This window comes from Capronia coronata, assembly GCF_000585585.1.
Source record: "Capronia coronata CBS 617.96 chromosome Unknown acBCG-supercont1.6, whole genome shotgun sequence".
Classification (NCBI taxonomy): domain Eukaryota; kingdom Fungi; phylum Ascomycota; class Eurotiomycetes; order Chaetothyriales; family Herpotrichiellaceae; genus Capronia; species Capronia coronata.
This window is the reverse complement of record NW_006912898.1, coordinates 1329728-1345208: the sequence shown is the minus strand read 5'-3', so window position 1 is coordinate 1345208 and position 15481 is coordinate 1329728. Positions and strand designations below refer to the sequence as shown.

At 52.8% G+C, this 15481-nt stretch overlaps 6 protein-coding genes across 6 annotated transcripts; 2 read left to right on the top strand and 4 right to left on the bottom strand.

Annotated features, from left to right (window-relative positions):
* Positions 1–84: 84 nt before the first annotated feature.
* A1O1_07148 (uncharacterized protein) lies at positions 85–1308 on the bottom strand (the record flags this gene model as incomplete). Its single annotated transcript, XM_007728021.1, has 1 exon — positions 85–1308. One exon carries the CDS (start codon positions 1306–1308, stop codon positions 85–87), a length of 1224 nt encoding a protein of 407 aa, XP_007726211.1.
* A 1025-nt stretch (positions 1309–2333) lies between these two features.
* On the bottom strand, positions 2334–4377 carry A1O1_07147 (alkaline phosphatase; the record flags this gene model as incomplete). Its single annotated transcript, XM_007728020.1, has 3 exons — positions 2334–3206; positions 3278–3438; positions 3510–4377. 3 exons carry the CDS (start codon positions 4375–4377, stop codon positions 2334–2336), a joined length of 1902 nt encoding a protein of 633 aa, XP_007726210.1.
* Positions 4378–5668: 1291 nt separating this feature from the next.
* Positions 5669–6375, bottom strand: A1O1_07146 (uncharacterized protein; the record flags this gene model as incomplete). The annotated part of the gene is made up of 3 exons (XM_007728019.1): positions 5669–6053; positions 6109–6212; positions 6265–6375. 3 exons carry the CDS (start codon positions 6373–6375, stop codon positions 5669–5671), a joined length of 600 nt encoding a protein of 199 aa, XP_007726209.1.
* A 1315-nt stretch (positions 6376–7690) lies between these two features.
* A1O1_07145 (uncharacterized protein) lies at positions 7691–9177 on the top strand (the record flags this gene model as incomplete). The annotated part of the gene is made up of 3 exons (XM_007728018.1): positions 7691–7863; positions 7967–8108; positions 8215–9177. The coding sequence occupies 3 exons, from the start codon at positions 7691–7693 to the stop codon at positions 9175–9177; spliced, it is 1278 nt and encodes a 425-aa protein (XP_007726208.1).
* A 345-nt stretch (positions 9178–9522) lies between these two features.
* Positions 9523–11665, bottom strand: A1O1_07144 (uncharacterized protein; the record flags this gene model as incomplete). Its single annotated transcript, XM_007728017.1, has 3 exons — positions 9523–11268; positions 11320–11569; positions 11616–11665. The coding sequence occupies 3 exons, from the start codon at positions 11663–11665 to the stop codon at positions 9523–9525; spliced, it is 2046 nt and encodes a 681-aa protein (XP_007726207.1).
* An 890-nt stretch (positions 11666–12555) lies between these two features.
* Positions 12556–15066, top strand: A1O1_07143 (uncharacterized protein; the record flags this gene model as incomplete). Its single annotated transcript, XM_007728016.1, has 3 exons — positions 12556–12984; positions 13052–13092; positions 13149–15066. 3 exons carry the CDS (start codon positions 12556–12558, stop codon positions 15064–15066), a joined length of 2388 nt encoding a protein of 795 aa, XP_007726206.1.
* Between the last annotated feature and the right edge of the window lie 415 nt (positions 15067–15481).

The following is a 15481-nucleotide window of genomic DNA, read 5'->3' as shown; positions in this document are numbered from 1 at the left end:
TATAATGGAACAGGAATATAAGTATTCCTGGGCACAATGTGTTCTCTCGTTCTTCCAAGTTCCTGCTATTTGGGTCATTTAAGGCTACAGTCGAGGAACAATCCCGGGTCTCTGGATCAAAAGATCAATCATGGGCGAGAACAGCGTCCGTTGGTGCGTCACCGTGTAGGGAACGTGAACGTGAGTATGAGTGTCGTTTGACTCGTTTCCGCCATTTCCCTCGTCGTTGTCCTCATTCTCATCAACGTTGTCGGCGGCGGAATCGTTGTCCTTAACGGGATTGGTAGTGTCACGGTTAATGATGTGGGCATCCTTTGCCTTGTGTAGGCCTGTCTCGCCCCCGGCACTACCTTTGCACCTGTTGCGTTGTTGATGTTTTTGTTGATGTTGATATTCTTCAACCTGGGGTCTCGCCCAGCGCAGCAAATCGTCCCAGCTGACCCATTCCCATCCGGCGCATTTGTTCGGTTCCATGAGTTGTGCTGTGGGAAATTGAGAAGAACCCGAGCCAGATCCAGTGCCAGAGTCGGTTCTGCTATTGCTATTGTCAGTCGTCGACCTATCAATGACCTCGATACTTTGCAACCTCTGTGTGTTACCAGTCTCGACTGCAGTAGTAGTGGGATCACTCTGACTCTCCACCCGGCCCGTCATGAAGATCGTAACGTAATGCTTGCCCGACTTTGTTTTTGTGTCTGTGTCCATCTCTGTCTCTGTCTCAATTTCCATCCCATTCCCACTCTGCTCTACCGAATTCTTCCCCAATCGTGTCTGTGTCTGTGTCTGTGTCTGTTCCAAAGGCATCAAATCATTCGTGGCTGTCAAGAACCTCAGACTTTCAGGGTCCAATACGAGACCCGTCTCCTCGAGAACCTCCCGGGCCGCGCATTCTTCAAATGTTTCGTTGAACTCGAGATGGCCGCCGGGTAGGGCCCACGTGTCGGCGCCATGAGAGCCGAGACGCATGCCTAGAAGAAACTTGAATTTGGATTTCGGTCTGCATTTGGACCTTTGACTGTCTCCTGATTTGAGTTCTGATATGTATATGCTCGAATGGCCGCCGCCATCAGAGGAGATATTGCTGGTTTGATGACTGATATTGTCATGGTGGTTGTGTTGTTGGACGCCGACACCCCCACCGACACCGGGTTTGCTTGACTTGTTACTCTGAGTGGATGTAGATTTTGGTCTAGATGTAGACGTGGACAAGAAAGACCCCGGCCCGGAGGCACTTTCTGGATGGACGATGAATACTGCAACGCCGACTCGCGGCACTGCTGAGGCTAGAAGATCCGGAGGAGGAGGCATTGTGGTCGACAACAATCAGTGATCAGTGATGAGTGACCAAGTTCTGAAAGATCAATTTCCCGGCAGATTGGGGATCGCACTCAATGCTGAACCTGAACAGTGAACAGCAGTCAGAGGCGGGATCAGACCCCGGTAGACGAAGTGAAGCGTTGATATACTAGTATCTCCGTTGCCAACGTGCAAGATGTGATTGATAAATAGATAGCGTTGTGCTCCTGCCTTGGAGCGTTGCGGTATGGATTTCTCTTTCTTCGGGCGTTTGGATTTGTTATTCGTATATCTCCTCTCTCTTGTTGTCATCAGTATGTTGCGTTTGCGTTGAATGGCAACAATATATCTGTATATGTAGATATTCCTTTGCGTTGACGTTGACGAAGGGATATATATCACCAAGACGGTAAACCCCCGGCAGAAATTCAATGGAAGTAGCCTTTTGCTTTCGATCTGCCGTGCTTGCTAGACTGAGTAGCAGGTATCACCGTCGTCGTCGTCGTCGTCGTAGCAGCAATTGTGGCAGAGGAACGGCTGTTGTTTTGGGGCAAAAGCGAGGCAAATACAGTGCTGACCTCTGCGCTGGAGTGATGGCCAGACTAGGGTATTGGTGTGTATGTCTGTCTTGCTGAGATCTGGAGGATTTGATACATATATACATACATACCTCGTAGGTAGGGGCTCAAGGTCAGTGGGTGTCCCCTAGCCCGTGTCCTGCAGTGTCTTGCCGTGTTGCGTCCAAGTCAAAATCAGCCTTGTTGGCGTTCTCCTAGACCTCAGATTGCTTATCCCCGAAGCGATCGTCTCAGCCTTGCGAGGCTGCTAGGCCACAATGACCGAGTGAGTATTAGGGTCAGCATCCGTCGCGTGGTCATCACACAGTCTCGTCTGCACCGATGCACTATTGGTTCCATGTATATGTATATGTATATAACATATCTGGACACTTCTCTACTCAGCTCAGCCTGATATATCGTATATTATTCCATTCTCATCCTCTCCAATCTCGACTCTCGAGTAGCCCCCTACAAAAGCTACAGGTCCTCCACATTCTCATGGCTGATATAGTACAAGCCCGTATCCGTCGAATTGGTGACATTGGTCTGTCTGACCTCACCAAACTTGACCCAGCCATTCTCCACCGGCGCCTGCACAACGGTGCCATTGAAGCGATGCAGACGATTCTCGCCACTAACAACAGTGAAATTGGCCAGCGAGATCTCCCCCGGATTGCGGTTCACCACGGTCGGCATGCCAAAGTAGCGCGCCTTCACGGCCTGCTGCGAGATATGCAGCTCGAAGTATCCGCGGTAGTAGAGCTCGCTCCACTGCAGCTCCCGGTTGGCGCCGACCAGCCACTGACTCGCATCGACGCTGGCGGCGATCGAAATGTTCTGTCCGCCCGGTGAGGGCGAGGACACGGCCGTCCCCCCAAACTCGACGCCGATAGATCCCTCGCCCGTGGCTGGGTCGTAGGCGTGGTGGTCCAGCCACACCAAATCCGAAACCCAGTTGGCATGGCTGTCGCCGGAGATCAGGATGTTGTTGGTGATGTTGTGGTCGTACAGCGTCTGGTATGTTCGGTTGCGGTTGGCTTGGTAGCCGTCCCATGCGTCGTAGTCGAGCGGATTGACGTTGCCGTAGGCCAAGGATTCGTTGATCCGGCTAAACATCGTCTGGGAGCCGATCAGGCGCCAGGTCGCGCCGCGCGTCTTGGAGTCGATCAGCGATCGGTAGAACCAGTTCTCTTGCCGGGAACCCATCATCGACCGGCCGGCGTCGTTGGAGATGGCGTGCACGTAGTCCGTGTTCCAGTACAGGTCGGTCATGGATCGGTCGTATTGGCGCGTGTCGAGCATCATGATGTCGAGGAGATTGCCGAACGAGAAGGAGCGCCAGATGCGGAGCTAGATGAAAGTTCGTTATACATGGCTGGCACGAGAAAAGGGGAGACAGGGAGAGGGACGGTGGATCTTACATCGTCGCCCATCTCGACTTGCCGGATGGGAAGCCATTCGAAATATGCCCGTACGGCGTTCATCTTTCGCTGGTCGACAGAGACGCCTCCATCTTCTACAAATGACGCTTCTGTGTTGTTGAGCTCCAATGAGCCATCCCGGTAAGTGTTGTCAGCGACCTCTGTCAGAGGAGGTCAGTGAGTTGACAGTGTCTTGTCCCAACATTTCAAAGGGTTTGCGCAAAACGCTTACCGTGATCATCCCACACAGGAATCCACGGATAGTACTGGTGGCTGAGAATCAAATCATGGTCCGTCCGATAGGTGGCATGTCTCTTGCGGTAATCGTAGAGAGTGTAGATCTGTCTGTCTGGCAATGGCACACGGCCGATCGTTTGACCCCAGCCATACTCGCCGTTGGCGTACTCGTAGATATAGTCTCCCAGATGCAGCACGTAGTCCACCGAGTCCTTTCGAACCGGGTTTCCGTACGCGTTGAAGTAGCCGAAGGGGAAATTGCTGCACGAGTACACGGCCAGATTGACGGAGCTGACGTCGTCATCCGGTGAAGGGGTAGTCTTGGTTCTGCCGACCATGCTGGACTGGTTGGACTTGCACACGCTGAACTGGTACCAGTATTGAGTGTAGGGCTTGAGCTTGGTGGCCTCCACCTTGACCGTGTAATCGACATCCGAGCTCGTGTAGACGGTGCCGGAGTCCACCACGGACGACAACCTGCTATCAGAAGCTATCTTCCAGTCCAGGCAGACAGGAGCGTTGGAGGGCGGCTTGCCTTCGTCCGTGTCATTGTATATCGGCACAGGATTGTATAATGGCACGAAACCGGAAGTGGTGCTGTTGTCCTTGACGTCGTCAAAGGTAGGAGAGCATCTTGTCCAGAGTATCACGCTGTTGGGGTAGGGGTCACCAGACGCAACTCCATGGGTGAAGTTGAGTTGGGAGGGTTCCAGGGCCGCTCTGGGATCATGCCGTTTGACGACCTTGCGCACCGAAATCCCTAGACCGGGATGATGAAGGGAAGGGGAACGATAGTTCAAGTTGGCGCCGTAAGAAGCGATGGTGGCAGCAATCAACGACGAAAAAACCAACAATGGCAGCATTTTGACCACTCCAACTGCGATTGAAACAGAGATGCAAGACCTGTTGGTTTCTTCTCTTCGACTTACCTTGCGGACGTCGGGCAGAATTTATACCTGCGAGCTCATGCTCTTCAAGTCTTCGACGCTCGTCAATGTGTTTCGCTTGTCCTTGAAGCTGAATCTGGTGGGGTACACACAAGCTCTTCGTGAAGCTTGAGAGTATACAAGGGTTATCAATCGAGCCAATCGACGGTAGGGTTATTGGTATGCGCGGCCTGGATTGATGCACGTGTACTTTTGAGCTGCCTTTCCCGTCGTAGTTCGTTCAGAAGGAAGGGACTTGTTCGAGCGGGCTGGACATGCATTACTGGTGATCGAGAGATGAGAAAGTGCTGCTTGTTGTAAACCGGAAAACGGACAGCCACAGCTTTGATGCACGTGGGGGACTCTAAGGGACTCTCTGTTTGATCGGCCAAACGAGCCGCTCCTGTTTGTCAGACCCAGGGACATAGCGGACGTCACTTCGCATCGTCGGCCATGCCAAACACATCTTGTAGTCGACCGAGTGATCGGTTAAGACTAGTTATCGGGTGATCGTGAAGAGTTGGCCAGGCCCTTGAAGGATGGAAAGTTCTTGCCGGAAAAGAGTGAAGGTGTGGGTATGTATGTATATATATATATATATCAATACGAGACGTACGACACGATCCGACCAATCGTGGCATCCATCCGTCTTCACTTCGGCACGATGGTTTCTAGGCTCCTGCACAGGTCACACCGGTACCCTCTCCCAGCTTCCCAGATATAAGCCAATTACCAACGTGGTATTGTTCATCAACATGGGCTCGCAAAGGGCATTCAGGACTCATAGAACATGGAAGGAGAGGCCACGCCATCATGGGATCGAGAAATACAGCCTCAATTCAAAGGGGTTGCAGGTTGGCCATAACGCCTAGTCCACGGCTGTCATCCAGCCATCGCCGGTGAAGAAGTGAACTCAATGTAACTGTGCTGCTGAAAAGGGCTGCCCCAGACAAGATATCTGGTATTCTATTCCTTACTGCCGCCTTTAGCAAATGCATTGGCCAACGTGAGATCTCTCTCACCTATCGAGACGCCGGCCACGACTTCACCCGTGGCCCCTGTACGCCACTACCAATATGCCTGTGCCGTACTGTCTTCGAGCACGACGTACCAGATAAGAGGCGGTGACCTCAACCCAAACACTTTTCAGCACCACCCCCGTCGAACGAGAGTCCCTGCTAATCCATCCTCAGATCAACCCATCGCCTCCAGGCGCGTCTGGCTTGAGCTAGTTGCTCTTCTTGTCGCCCGTGCTAGGGTTCGTCTGGTTGTACTTGACGCTCAATTCATCATACTCTCTCTGCAGTCCCTCTGCCTGGCTCTTCATGGCCTCCAACGCCTTGTCTTTCTTTTCGAGTTGCTTCTTGAGTTCTCCGATCTGATCGGCACGGTAATGTTTGCCCAATTTCTCGCCTTCCTTGCCACCGGCTTGCGGGTCTCCCTCATACAGCTTGACCTTTTCTTCAAGGCGAAGGACATCAAGGATCATCCCGTAGGTACGGTTGAGGATGAGAGACAGGAAGAGGGTGAATCCAGTCAGGTACATGTTGCGTTGAGAGTAGAACTTGCGAGCCTGGACCTCCATACGGTCCGAGCCCATTGCGGCTGCTCGTCTGCTACAGTCAGTCGAAAATCGTTCTGGAGAGTGCCCAAGATTGTCAGACATACCCCGCGCCAGAAGTGTCCTTCATCAGAGCGGACATTTCGACCTGCACCCGGTAGACTCGGTTGACGCTATCGAGGAAAAGGATGAGGATGAATATGAAGGTGATCTGAGAGATGTCAGATCAGTCGTACTGCTTGCTGTTCGTGGTGCTCAAGTACCTTCATTCCATATTGTAATTTGGCGACCAGTGGACTTTCCGATATAAAATTGAACATCTTTCGCTTGACGGTGAATGGCAACGGGATGATCAGTGCTACGAACAGCACCATCTCCGTCACCAAAAGGACAAAGACCTATATTCCATGGTTAGCACGGGTTGGACGATTACAATGTCTCGAGTCGAAGTCGGTTTCGAGGTGGGTGGAGGCACTGACCAAGCTGTAGTAGAGCGTCATGATTGCGGATTGAAACTGCAAAGAGCTTGGTTCTGGAGTATCTAGCAGAGACTGCGAATTTGGTTGGGAAGTGAAGTAGAGTGAGCCGAGCAGAAAGTGTGAGTCGCAAGGTTGTCGGTGTAGAAGGGAAGATGAAGAAGAATTGACCAGATGGCTTCTACTTGGTAGATCGCGAGCAGGTTGAGAGCAACATGATTCAGTTGCACAGTGACCACAGTGACTGCGGCCTGCGTATTACGTCACCCACCAGCACATTAACATCAACTCAAGTTTGACATGAGTGGGTTAAATGATCCGCCCTAGATCACTCACTCCACGGTAATCAACCCTAACCCTAATACTAGTACTTCACAGTAGTAATGTATTACTACTACCAACTAGACTACACTGCATCGCAATATCTACAAGATATCAATGAGCCAGGTGCTTACTACACCCTAACATGGGAAGTGACCTTGACAGCACGATATCACCGTTGACAAAGTACCATGACTATAGGCCGCAGCCGAGGCGGAGGCATGGCGCCATTGCATTTGCAAGATATGAACAACTTGAAGTGCTGTCGATCTTGTCGCAATCAAGTCCGACGTACTCACACCTCTGCTGGATGTGAGATTCCTGGCTCGGAGAAAGAAAAGACTTTTCATCAAATGGAACCAGCAGATCCATGTCACGTCCCGAGATGATATCCTGACTGTGAGAATGGATCGCTCCTTGTCCCGACTCCGCGCTGGCCGGTGTATGCGTCGCTGGTGTCCTCCACAAGGCCTCAAATGACACTGTCCTTGCTTGTCCTGCACTGAATCGGTAACTCGGTCGAGCCTGACTGGAGGCATCTTTACTTACTTCAGAATTACGCTCTCAAGGCGGACGACATCGGAGCACTCACTGTAGCCGATGTCCCGCCAGACAGAAGGAGCCACAATTATCGCCGAACAAGTCAATTTGAGATTTGATCTTTCAAGGCCGATACCAGACCTCCAGACTAGTGCTGGTGTCGGCTCTAAGGTAAGGATGTAACGGTTTCGGCCATAAGATGGCGACTGGGACAGATGTTGAGTGGATCATATGGATAGTGTGTCGCGACATAAATACCAATATCCCCCCTACCTCTGAAGACATCAGGCTCTCCAAACATTCTCCTAGGCATCAAATCTGTGGAGTATTTATTGACCGACAGCAAAGCGATATGACGGCGGTGAACGTGGCAAACGAACAAGGCGAGACTGCTAGGTCCAAAGAGTCTGAGTCTGCGCCTGCGTCGGCTCCGGAGTATCCAGAGGGAGGAGGTCGAGCGTGGCTGGTCGTGCTGGGCTGTTTCTGCGTCATGTTCTATACCTTTGGATATTTGAATGCTTTTGGGTAAGTTGAAGTTCGTTGGACCTTGGTGTACTGGTCACTACACTTTTGTGCTCTATCCCTCGACAACAACCACAACAACTGACCATGGACGTTTGTTGATTAGTGTGTACGAGACTTATTATCTTCGAGAGACGTTGCATGAATACACGCCGTCCACGATCTCCTGGATCGGGTCGCTGCAGGTGTTCTTCCAATTTGCTGCAGGCATCATCGCGGGTCCGTTGACCGATCTTTGGGGTCCGAGGGTAAGTCTTACTACTCAAGTCTCAAATATCCAGGAGCCTAGCACAGTCTATGAGGCTTCCGAAAACATCTCCTATATCTGGAAACTGATACTCACACCCACAATAGGTCGTCCTCTGGCCCTTCTCCATCATCTACGTCGCCGCGGTCATGCTCACCAGCATATGCAAGAAATACTGGCACTTCATCCTAGCGCAGGGCGTGCTCGGCGGTCTTGCCAACGGACTCGCATACGCCCCCGCTGTGGCCGTGATTGGACAATACTTCCACAAGCGGCGGCCGCTGGCCATGGGGATCGCGTCGAGTGGCTCGTCCCTAGGGGGCGTCATTTTCCCCGTGATGCTCGACCGAATCATCTACCACACCTCGCTCGGCTTCGGCTGGGCCGTGCGCATCGTCGGCTTCCTGGTGCTGGCGCTGTGCCTTACAGCATGTTTGACCGTCAAGGCCCGACTGCCGCCCCGAAAAGGCCGCTATCTCCTCGTCCATGCCTTCAAACATCCCGTGTACACGGTGCAAGTCGTGGGCATGTTCTTCGTCTGGTGGGGCCTCTTTGTGCCCTTTTTCTTCCTGCCCGCATACTCCGAGGCCCAAGGCATGGGCTTGGACTTGGCCATCTACACGCTTGCCATCCTCAATTCGGGTTCGCTCGTGGGTCGAGTGTCGTCGGGATTCATCGCGCCCTATGTGGGCCGCTTCAATCTTCTGGTGGGGGCATGTTTCGCCAGTGGGATTCTGGTCTTCTGTTGGCTTCGCATCGTCTCGACGGCTGCAATCTGCGTCTTTGCTGTCCTGTATGGCATCTCCTCTGGTGTCGTCGTTGCGTTGTTCACCACCACCGTTGCCGAGGTCTGTCCGCATCCGACGGAAATCGGCAGCTATGTGGGCATGGCGCTGGGTGTGTACGGCGTCGCCGGCCTGACTGGGACGCCGATCACGGGAGCCATGATTGCACGATATAAGAGTTATGATCAGGCCATTATTTTCAGTGGTGCGGTGCTGGTTGGCGGAGCGTTTCTGACTCTTTGTGCGCGGTGCTTGTTCGCAAAGAACCGTGGCTGGCGCGTGTGAAAATTCTAAAAGTCTCCAGAGTCCAATGGGCCACACGGCCAATATGCATAGATTTGTAGACTGTTCACAAGTCTGGGAGTTGGAAGGGAGGCGGGATGAAAAGAGACCCAATCTTCTGACTGCAAGATGCTGCACCAAGATTTGGCTACCTTAGGTATAGAAGCTCGCTCTTTCAGTCAGGAGGAGAACGATCTCGCTGCTGTATATACACTTGAATCGGGACGCGGATTTGTTATTACCAGAAAAGCATGGAGTGTAAGTGTAAGTATTGAGCAGCAAAGATCAATCATGAGGCCGGCAACACCGCTGATAAGTTCGAGATCTTTGCATGCTTTCAGGTCCGGGTCAATCAAAAGACCATGCAAACGGAGGGTCGTCGACAAATAGCTCTGACAAGAATTGGTCCGTCATCGGCGCCTCCGCGTGGAAGCCGTTGACATCGGAAAGTCCTCCCGTAGTCAGATCGGTTGGCAAGACGCCTCCCTGCATCAAACCAACATCAAATCTTGCTCCGACGTCCCAGCTTCTGTCTGGTTGGAGTTCCGGGTCGTTTTCATTGTGCTGCAACATGGTCGCTCTGACTGTGGCAATGGTTGCGGCTGCAGCCTCTTGGATCCTCAGATGCAGCGGGACCTCGGACGCCTTCGTGGCGGCGATCACAACCCCGAGAAACAGATGTGCTTTGAAGTGATGGACCGACAAGCCAACCTTGGAACTCCAGATGGCCAAGCACGCCTCGAGAGTTTGCGAGGCTATATCGATCTCGGCTAACCGGCCGGGACACGAGGTTTTCTGTTGCGTACCGAAGCTTTTGCGTCGAATGCCCACAGCGACAAACAGCGCCGCGACGAAGAAATCGCCTTTGAACAACTCCGCAAACCATTCGATCGACACCAGATCGGCCGCTTCTCCATACAGTCTCCGCTGAAGGACGAGAATGGCCAGCGCGGATTCCAGCGCACTCCAGCACGATTCTGGGTAGCGTTTGGCCGCGTCCGGCGCCATCACGTAAGGTTGGTGCAAAGCTAACAACACTCGTCGGAAGTAGATCTCCAACAGAATACCCTGTAGCTGTCTCCATGGCGGGATCAGAGTGTCGGTCTTGTCGTCCGAGGAGTACTTCGGGTACGTGTCAGCTGCTATTTGGCGCAAGTTTCGGATCTTCGCTTCAGCCTCGAGCACGACGCGCCGAGTCGTGTCATTGAGCGGTTGATGAACAAGGCGGATGATATGCAAGACGTGCGGAAACGATTTGCTCAGGATAGACTGGAAGGCTGAATCATTGGCCTCATCTGCGTGCTGGGATGCCGTGGCAGTGTTACTGTTGTCTTCTGCTAGGTTTTGGCCGTCCAGCTGGTCCCCCGGTGCTGGCGAGTCGTAATCATCCGGATGCAGGAGTAAAGGCAGGCCGGTCTCCAGAGAGTTCTGCACATCCATAAACACCAGCGTTGTCCAGATCCGTTTCCTCGTCTCTGCTTCGAGTGGTGACATGGAATCGAACCATTGCGGATCGCGGTGGAACCCTAAACACATTGCCAGACGGACGACGAGGCCCAGAAACGACCACACCGCGCCAGAGTCATCGAATGCGACAATGTCGATCTGCTTGGCAATCACCATCATGGCCATCGCACGGATCGATGTGAAATTAGGTTTGGCTTGGAATGGCGACTGCATCAGATAGGCCTCCGCGCCGTCGAGAAAGGACTCGACGAGTTGTGATCGTCGAAGTCTCTCGTGTCTCGGACACCCGAGAGCAAGCATCATTAGGAACTGCGATAGCCACTCGTAGGGAAGTGCACTAGGTGTGCGCCAGAAGAGCATCATCTCTTCCCGAAACATGGGTACGTGTAGCATACCGTGTGTTTTCTCATAGGTGTTGAGGTACAGCTCGATATATGCGTCAGTCGTGGCCCGAGGCGGCAACAATGAGCGAATACGTTCTTTGGTCCAAGGAATGGTTGAGTTTGATCGGAAGGGGTAGTTTCGGTTTGCCCGGATGGGATAGAATTGTTTCAAGGCTCGAAGTTCCTGGTTTGTACGATCGAAATCCGGCTCTTTGCCAAAGACGAAGGGAGCCAATTCCTTGAACTTTTGGAGACATTAGAAGCATGTACCTAGAACTTCATCCTGCAGACTCACTTCGAAAGATAACAACGACCAGTGCGTTGGCCCTTTGAACCTTGTCTTCCCTCTGCTGTGCCGTGCAAACATAGGTCGAGGCGTGACTTCTGGCAAGATCTCTTCGCTCGTTGCCCAAGACACAGTAGACTCTGAGGGCACAAGTTGCTGTGGAGCTCTGTCCTCGCCATCATTGGCACCATGACTTGCCAGCGAGCCGGGCGTGGCCTGCTGTTGAGAAGCATGTGGCAACACTGCCTTGTCTTCGTTCCTGAAAGGACTTATCGACTCTGGCGAGGCTTTGTCGCCAACAGCACTTCTGGAAGATGTTCTTGCCCGAGGATTTGCTGGCGTCACATATTGGCATTCTGTTTCTCGTCGCCGGGCGCTGCAGTGGTTGCATGGCGTAGCCCTGTTACACTTGACCTTTCTCCGGTGACAGGGGATGCATGAATGGACAGCACGCAGCCTCGTCCGATGTATCGGCCGGTCTGATCCCATCCTCTCCCGGTGGACAATGACCGAAAAGATGATGATGAGCGACAAACAAGGCGCCCTCTCGGGCCAGGACGGTACCTACACAATGTCGTAGACTCGGACTCCAGAGGTGTCGTCCATATAAGTCCAAGCTCGGCGATAAGAGTGGACCAGGCATTCGGCGTTAATGGTGGAAGTCAGCAAGCGGGCATTACCTAAGATGCGAGGCTTCAATTCATATTGCACGATTTCTTGAAGGAGCCATTCCGGACTAGGCTGGGCACTGGCAAGTGCAAAGAAGATGTTCTATTGTAGGTCATTGATGAACAGTGACTTACTGATACTACATATACCTAATGTAGCACGTACCTGTAGTTATCGTCATTATTGAAGGACCTACCAAAAACGTCACTCGGAGCTTAGCCTTGCCAAGGCTTGGCGCTTGCTTCCTCCGCTTGAGTTTTCAGAAACTTATCAGATTCCGCATCAGATAAGATCGATCTCACTTCTGCCCCCTGTCTCCATCAGCCTCGCCGATCCAGACGGAGAGACATAGCCTCGCATACGCTCCTGTTGTGTTGTTGAGTACTGCCCATCCAGCCGACTTGGGGAATCACTATCTCTCTCGCCAGACATCCAGCACCAATGATACTACATCAACATTGTCGTTTTTGTTAATCAGTCCTCACCATACCACCAACCCCCTCTACCTTCTGGTCCAAGGAGCACTCCTGAACCGACAATTTCAAGGGTGATGCCAGCGAGACTCCACTCCAAGAGATGCAGGGTCGACTTCTGGGAGTGGTTACGGCACTGTCCCTCGCCGTTCCGATAATATGCGACCCGGCTTCATGCGTCTCAGCCTGCCAATTGACCCTGAGCAAGATCGTCTTCGAAGACACGGCGCCAGACCTGCCTTATTATGTAGGACAATGCACCAGCTCTCTGCGCATCAAGTCGACCTATATATGTAGTCGAGAGTTCTGTCCGGCCCGAGAAATCCAGCCTGGCCTCGACGCACTCAACCAAACATGCATCCGGTATGGCGGAACAGCGCTGCCACCGTTCAGTTCAATCAGCAATATCACCTCAGGTGATGTCCGATCACAATTCCAAGTCATCGAGCGATCAGACTTTCTGACGCACTCGAAAGTGAATCGTCCAGCCATCCCTTCTCGATCTCTATTTGAGGATGGCTTGCGGACAACGGTATGTTCTGATCCATCCTTCCATCCATCCTGCTACCAAACAGCGTTCACTAACTTTCACTCTACAGGAAGCTTACAACATTTCCATGGGCAGTAGTGTTCTTTATGCGTAAGTTCACCTCACACTCGGCACATGGTTATGTTTCACCACTGAACATGCTGCAGGATCGCCATGTTTGTATTCTGGACGCTGGTCGTCGCTGTCGGTCTTGGATTCCGTCTCTTCCGTTTCCTGAACCAGAACCGGGACCCCAAGCACAACTCCCAGCATCAGCACTCGACAGCATTGAGCCCATACAGCACTTTCTACCAGGACATGAAGCGACGGATCAAACAACACGTCCTGATCCCCGCCGCGTTCTCTCGGCACTGCGCCGAACCCCTCGGCTGGTGGATCGTGCCGCCTCGACTGCAATCGCTCACGATCTTGAGTTTCATTCTGCTCAATACCGTGTTGACGTTCGGCCACTACGACGTCTTCTCCGGCAACCTATACTGGTCCAACCCACGTCTCCAATATGCACGATACATCGGCGACCGCACGGGGGTCATGGGCACGGCGAACCTGACATTGATCTATCTGTTCGCGACGCGAAACAACCTCCTTCTCTGGATCACCGGCTGGAGCTTCGAGACGTTCATGCAGTTCCACCGCTGGGTGGCGCGGGTGTCGACCGTGCAGGCCATCATCCACAGTCTCGCCTACACCATCTACGTGCTGGTCGAGGGCGGCGTGCAGCATTACTGGTCCGTCTGGCGTCAGCGGTACTGGTACTGGGGCGGCATTGCCACGATCTGTATGGGCCTTTTGCTGGTCTTTTCCCTGTACCCTGTGCGCAGCCGACTGTACGAGCTGTTCCTGTTCCTGCACATGACTCTGGCTGTCATGGTGCTCGTGGGCATGTGGTACCACGTGGCGATCTTCGACGGCGCGTATAATGTCTTGCTCTGGCCGTGCTTTGTCGTCTGGATTGCCGATCGGGCCATGAGGCTGGCGAGAGTGGTGCGCTGCAATCTCCCCTACCGCGCCAGTCTGGCCACGTACAGTCCCGACACGGATGTCGTCTGGATCACCGTGCCCAGGGTTGTTGCCCCTTCGGCCGTGCCTCATCCCGGTGCTTATTATTTCTTGTACCTGTTGCATGGCACGACGTGGTACGAGAGCCATCCATTCACGTTGAGTGGATGGGAACTTGGGGATCAGGAGGATGAACAACAGCTTCCAGATACCACTGCCACCGCAACGAAAAAAGAGAACAAGAATCGTCAGATCCAAATAAACTTGCAGTTTGTCATTCGACCCTATGACGGGCTTACTTCACGGTTGAGAGACTTGGTCAGACGCCAGACAGGGGAGTCCAAGACCGGTCGACGCCTGCGTGTGCTGATTGAAGGGCCTTACGGACCTAACCACAATCTTTGCCGATATGACACTATCGCTTTCATTGTCGGCGGCACAGGCATCGCCATTGCTCTCGCCTATCTCTCGAACATGCTCGATTTGGCTCTGGCTCGACAAAACAAGGGCGAGGGGCAGGGGTACCGAGTACAGCATCTCCACCTTGTGTGGGCGGTGAAGGAGCCTTCTTTCTTCCAAGAGACATTCGACCGCGAGCTGAAGCCAAGGTTGACGGAGATCGCACAGCTCTCTGGCCGTCAACTCGATATCTCGGTACAAATCTACAATACCAGGGCCGCTGCTCCGGCACAGACACTGGTGGATGAGCCCGGCAATGGCATGGATTCTTCAGAGATGGAGCCCATGGTCCCAAGTGGAATGACGTCTGACTCCCGATATCAGCCCACAGAATGGGAATCCGATGAGCATTCCCCTCTTTCGGCATCCGCTCGAACCGTGACGCCCGATGGGATCCGGGTGTCTATGTTCAACCACCGTCCTCGCTTGGAGAATGTGGTGTTGCGCTGTGCTTCGGCAGAGGACGGTGAGAAGAGAATCTGTGCGATTGTTGCATGTTGTCCGGCTGGCATGGCGGACGCTACTCGCTCAGCTGTGGTCAAGGCCATCGCGATGGGTCAAGGCTGTGCTGGCATCGATTTTTATCCGGAAAGCTATGCATGGTAGTCAAAAGTCCTCTTGAACGGAAAACTTGTCGCCACTTAGTCGAGGACGACGGCCTGATATCCCGTTACACTCTCTCGTCGTGCGGCTATCGGCTGTGGACCAGTTAAGAAGCATAGACTGAAACCCTGGGACATATAAGTATAGACGTGTTTGGTGTCTATCAAGAATCACCGGGATAATTGAACCCACAACGGATGATCTACAGGAACATTTGAGCATGTACATATTGCAAGGGATTGAATGTTGTCAATTCATATCTTGGAAGTTCTGGTAGCAGAAAGGGGTTTCCTTTTAGCATGTTTCTAGCTTATGTAAACGACCTCGTGCACATTTTGTACCTCATCCCCTTATCGAGGCGTACATGTATATACATCTCCTCTTTCTCGCACCTCAACCTTCTCACACGCTACCTGTC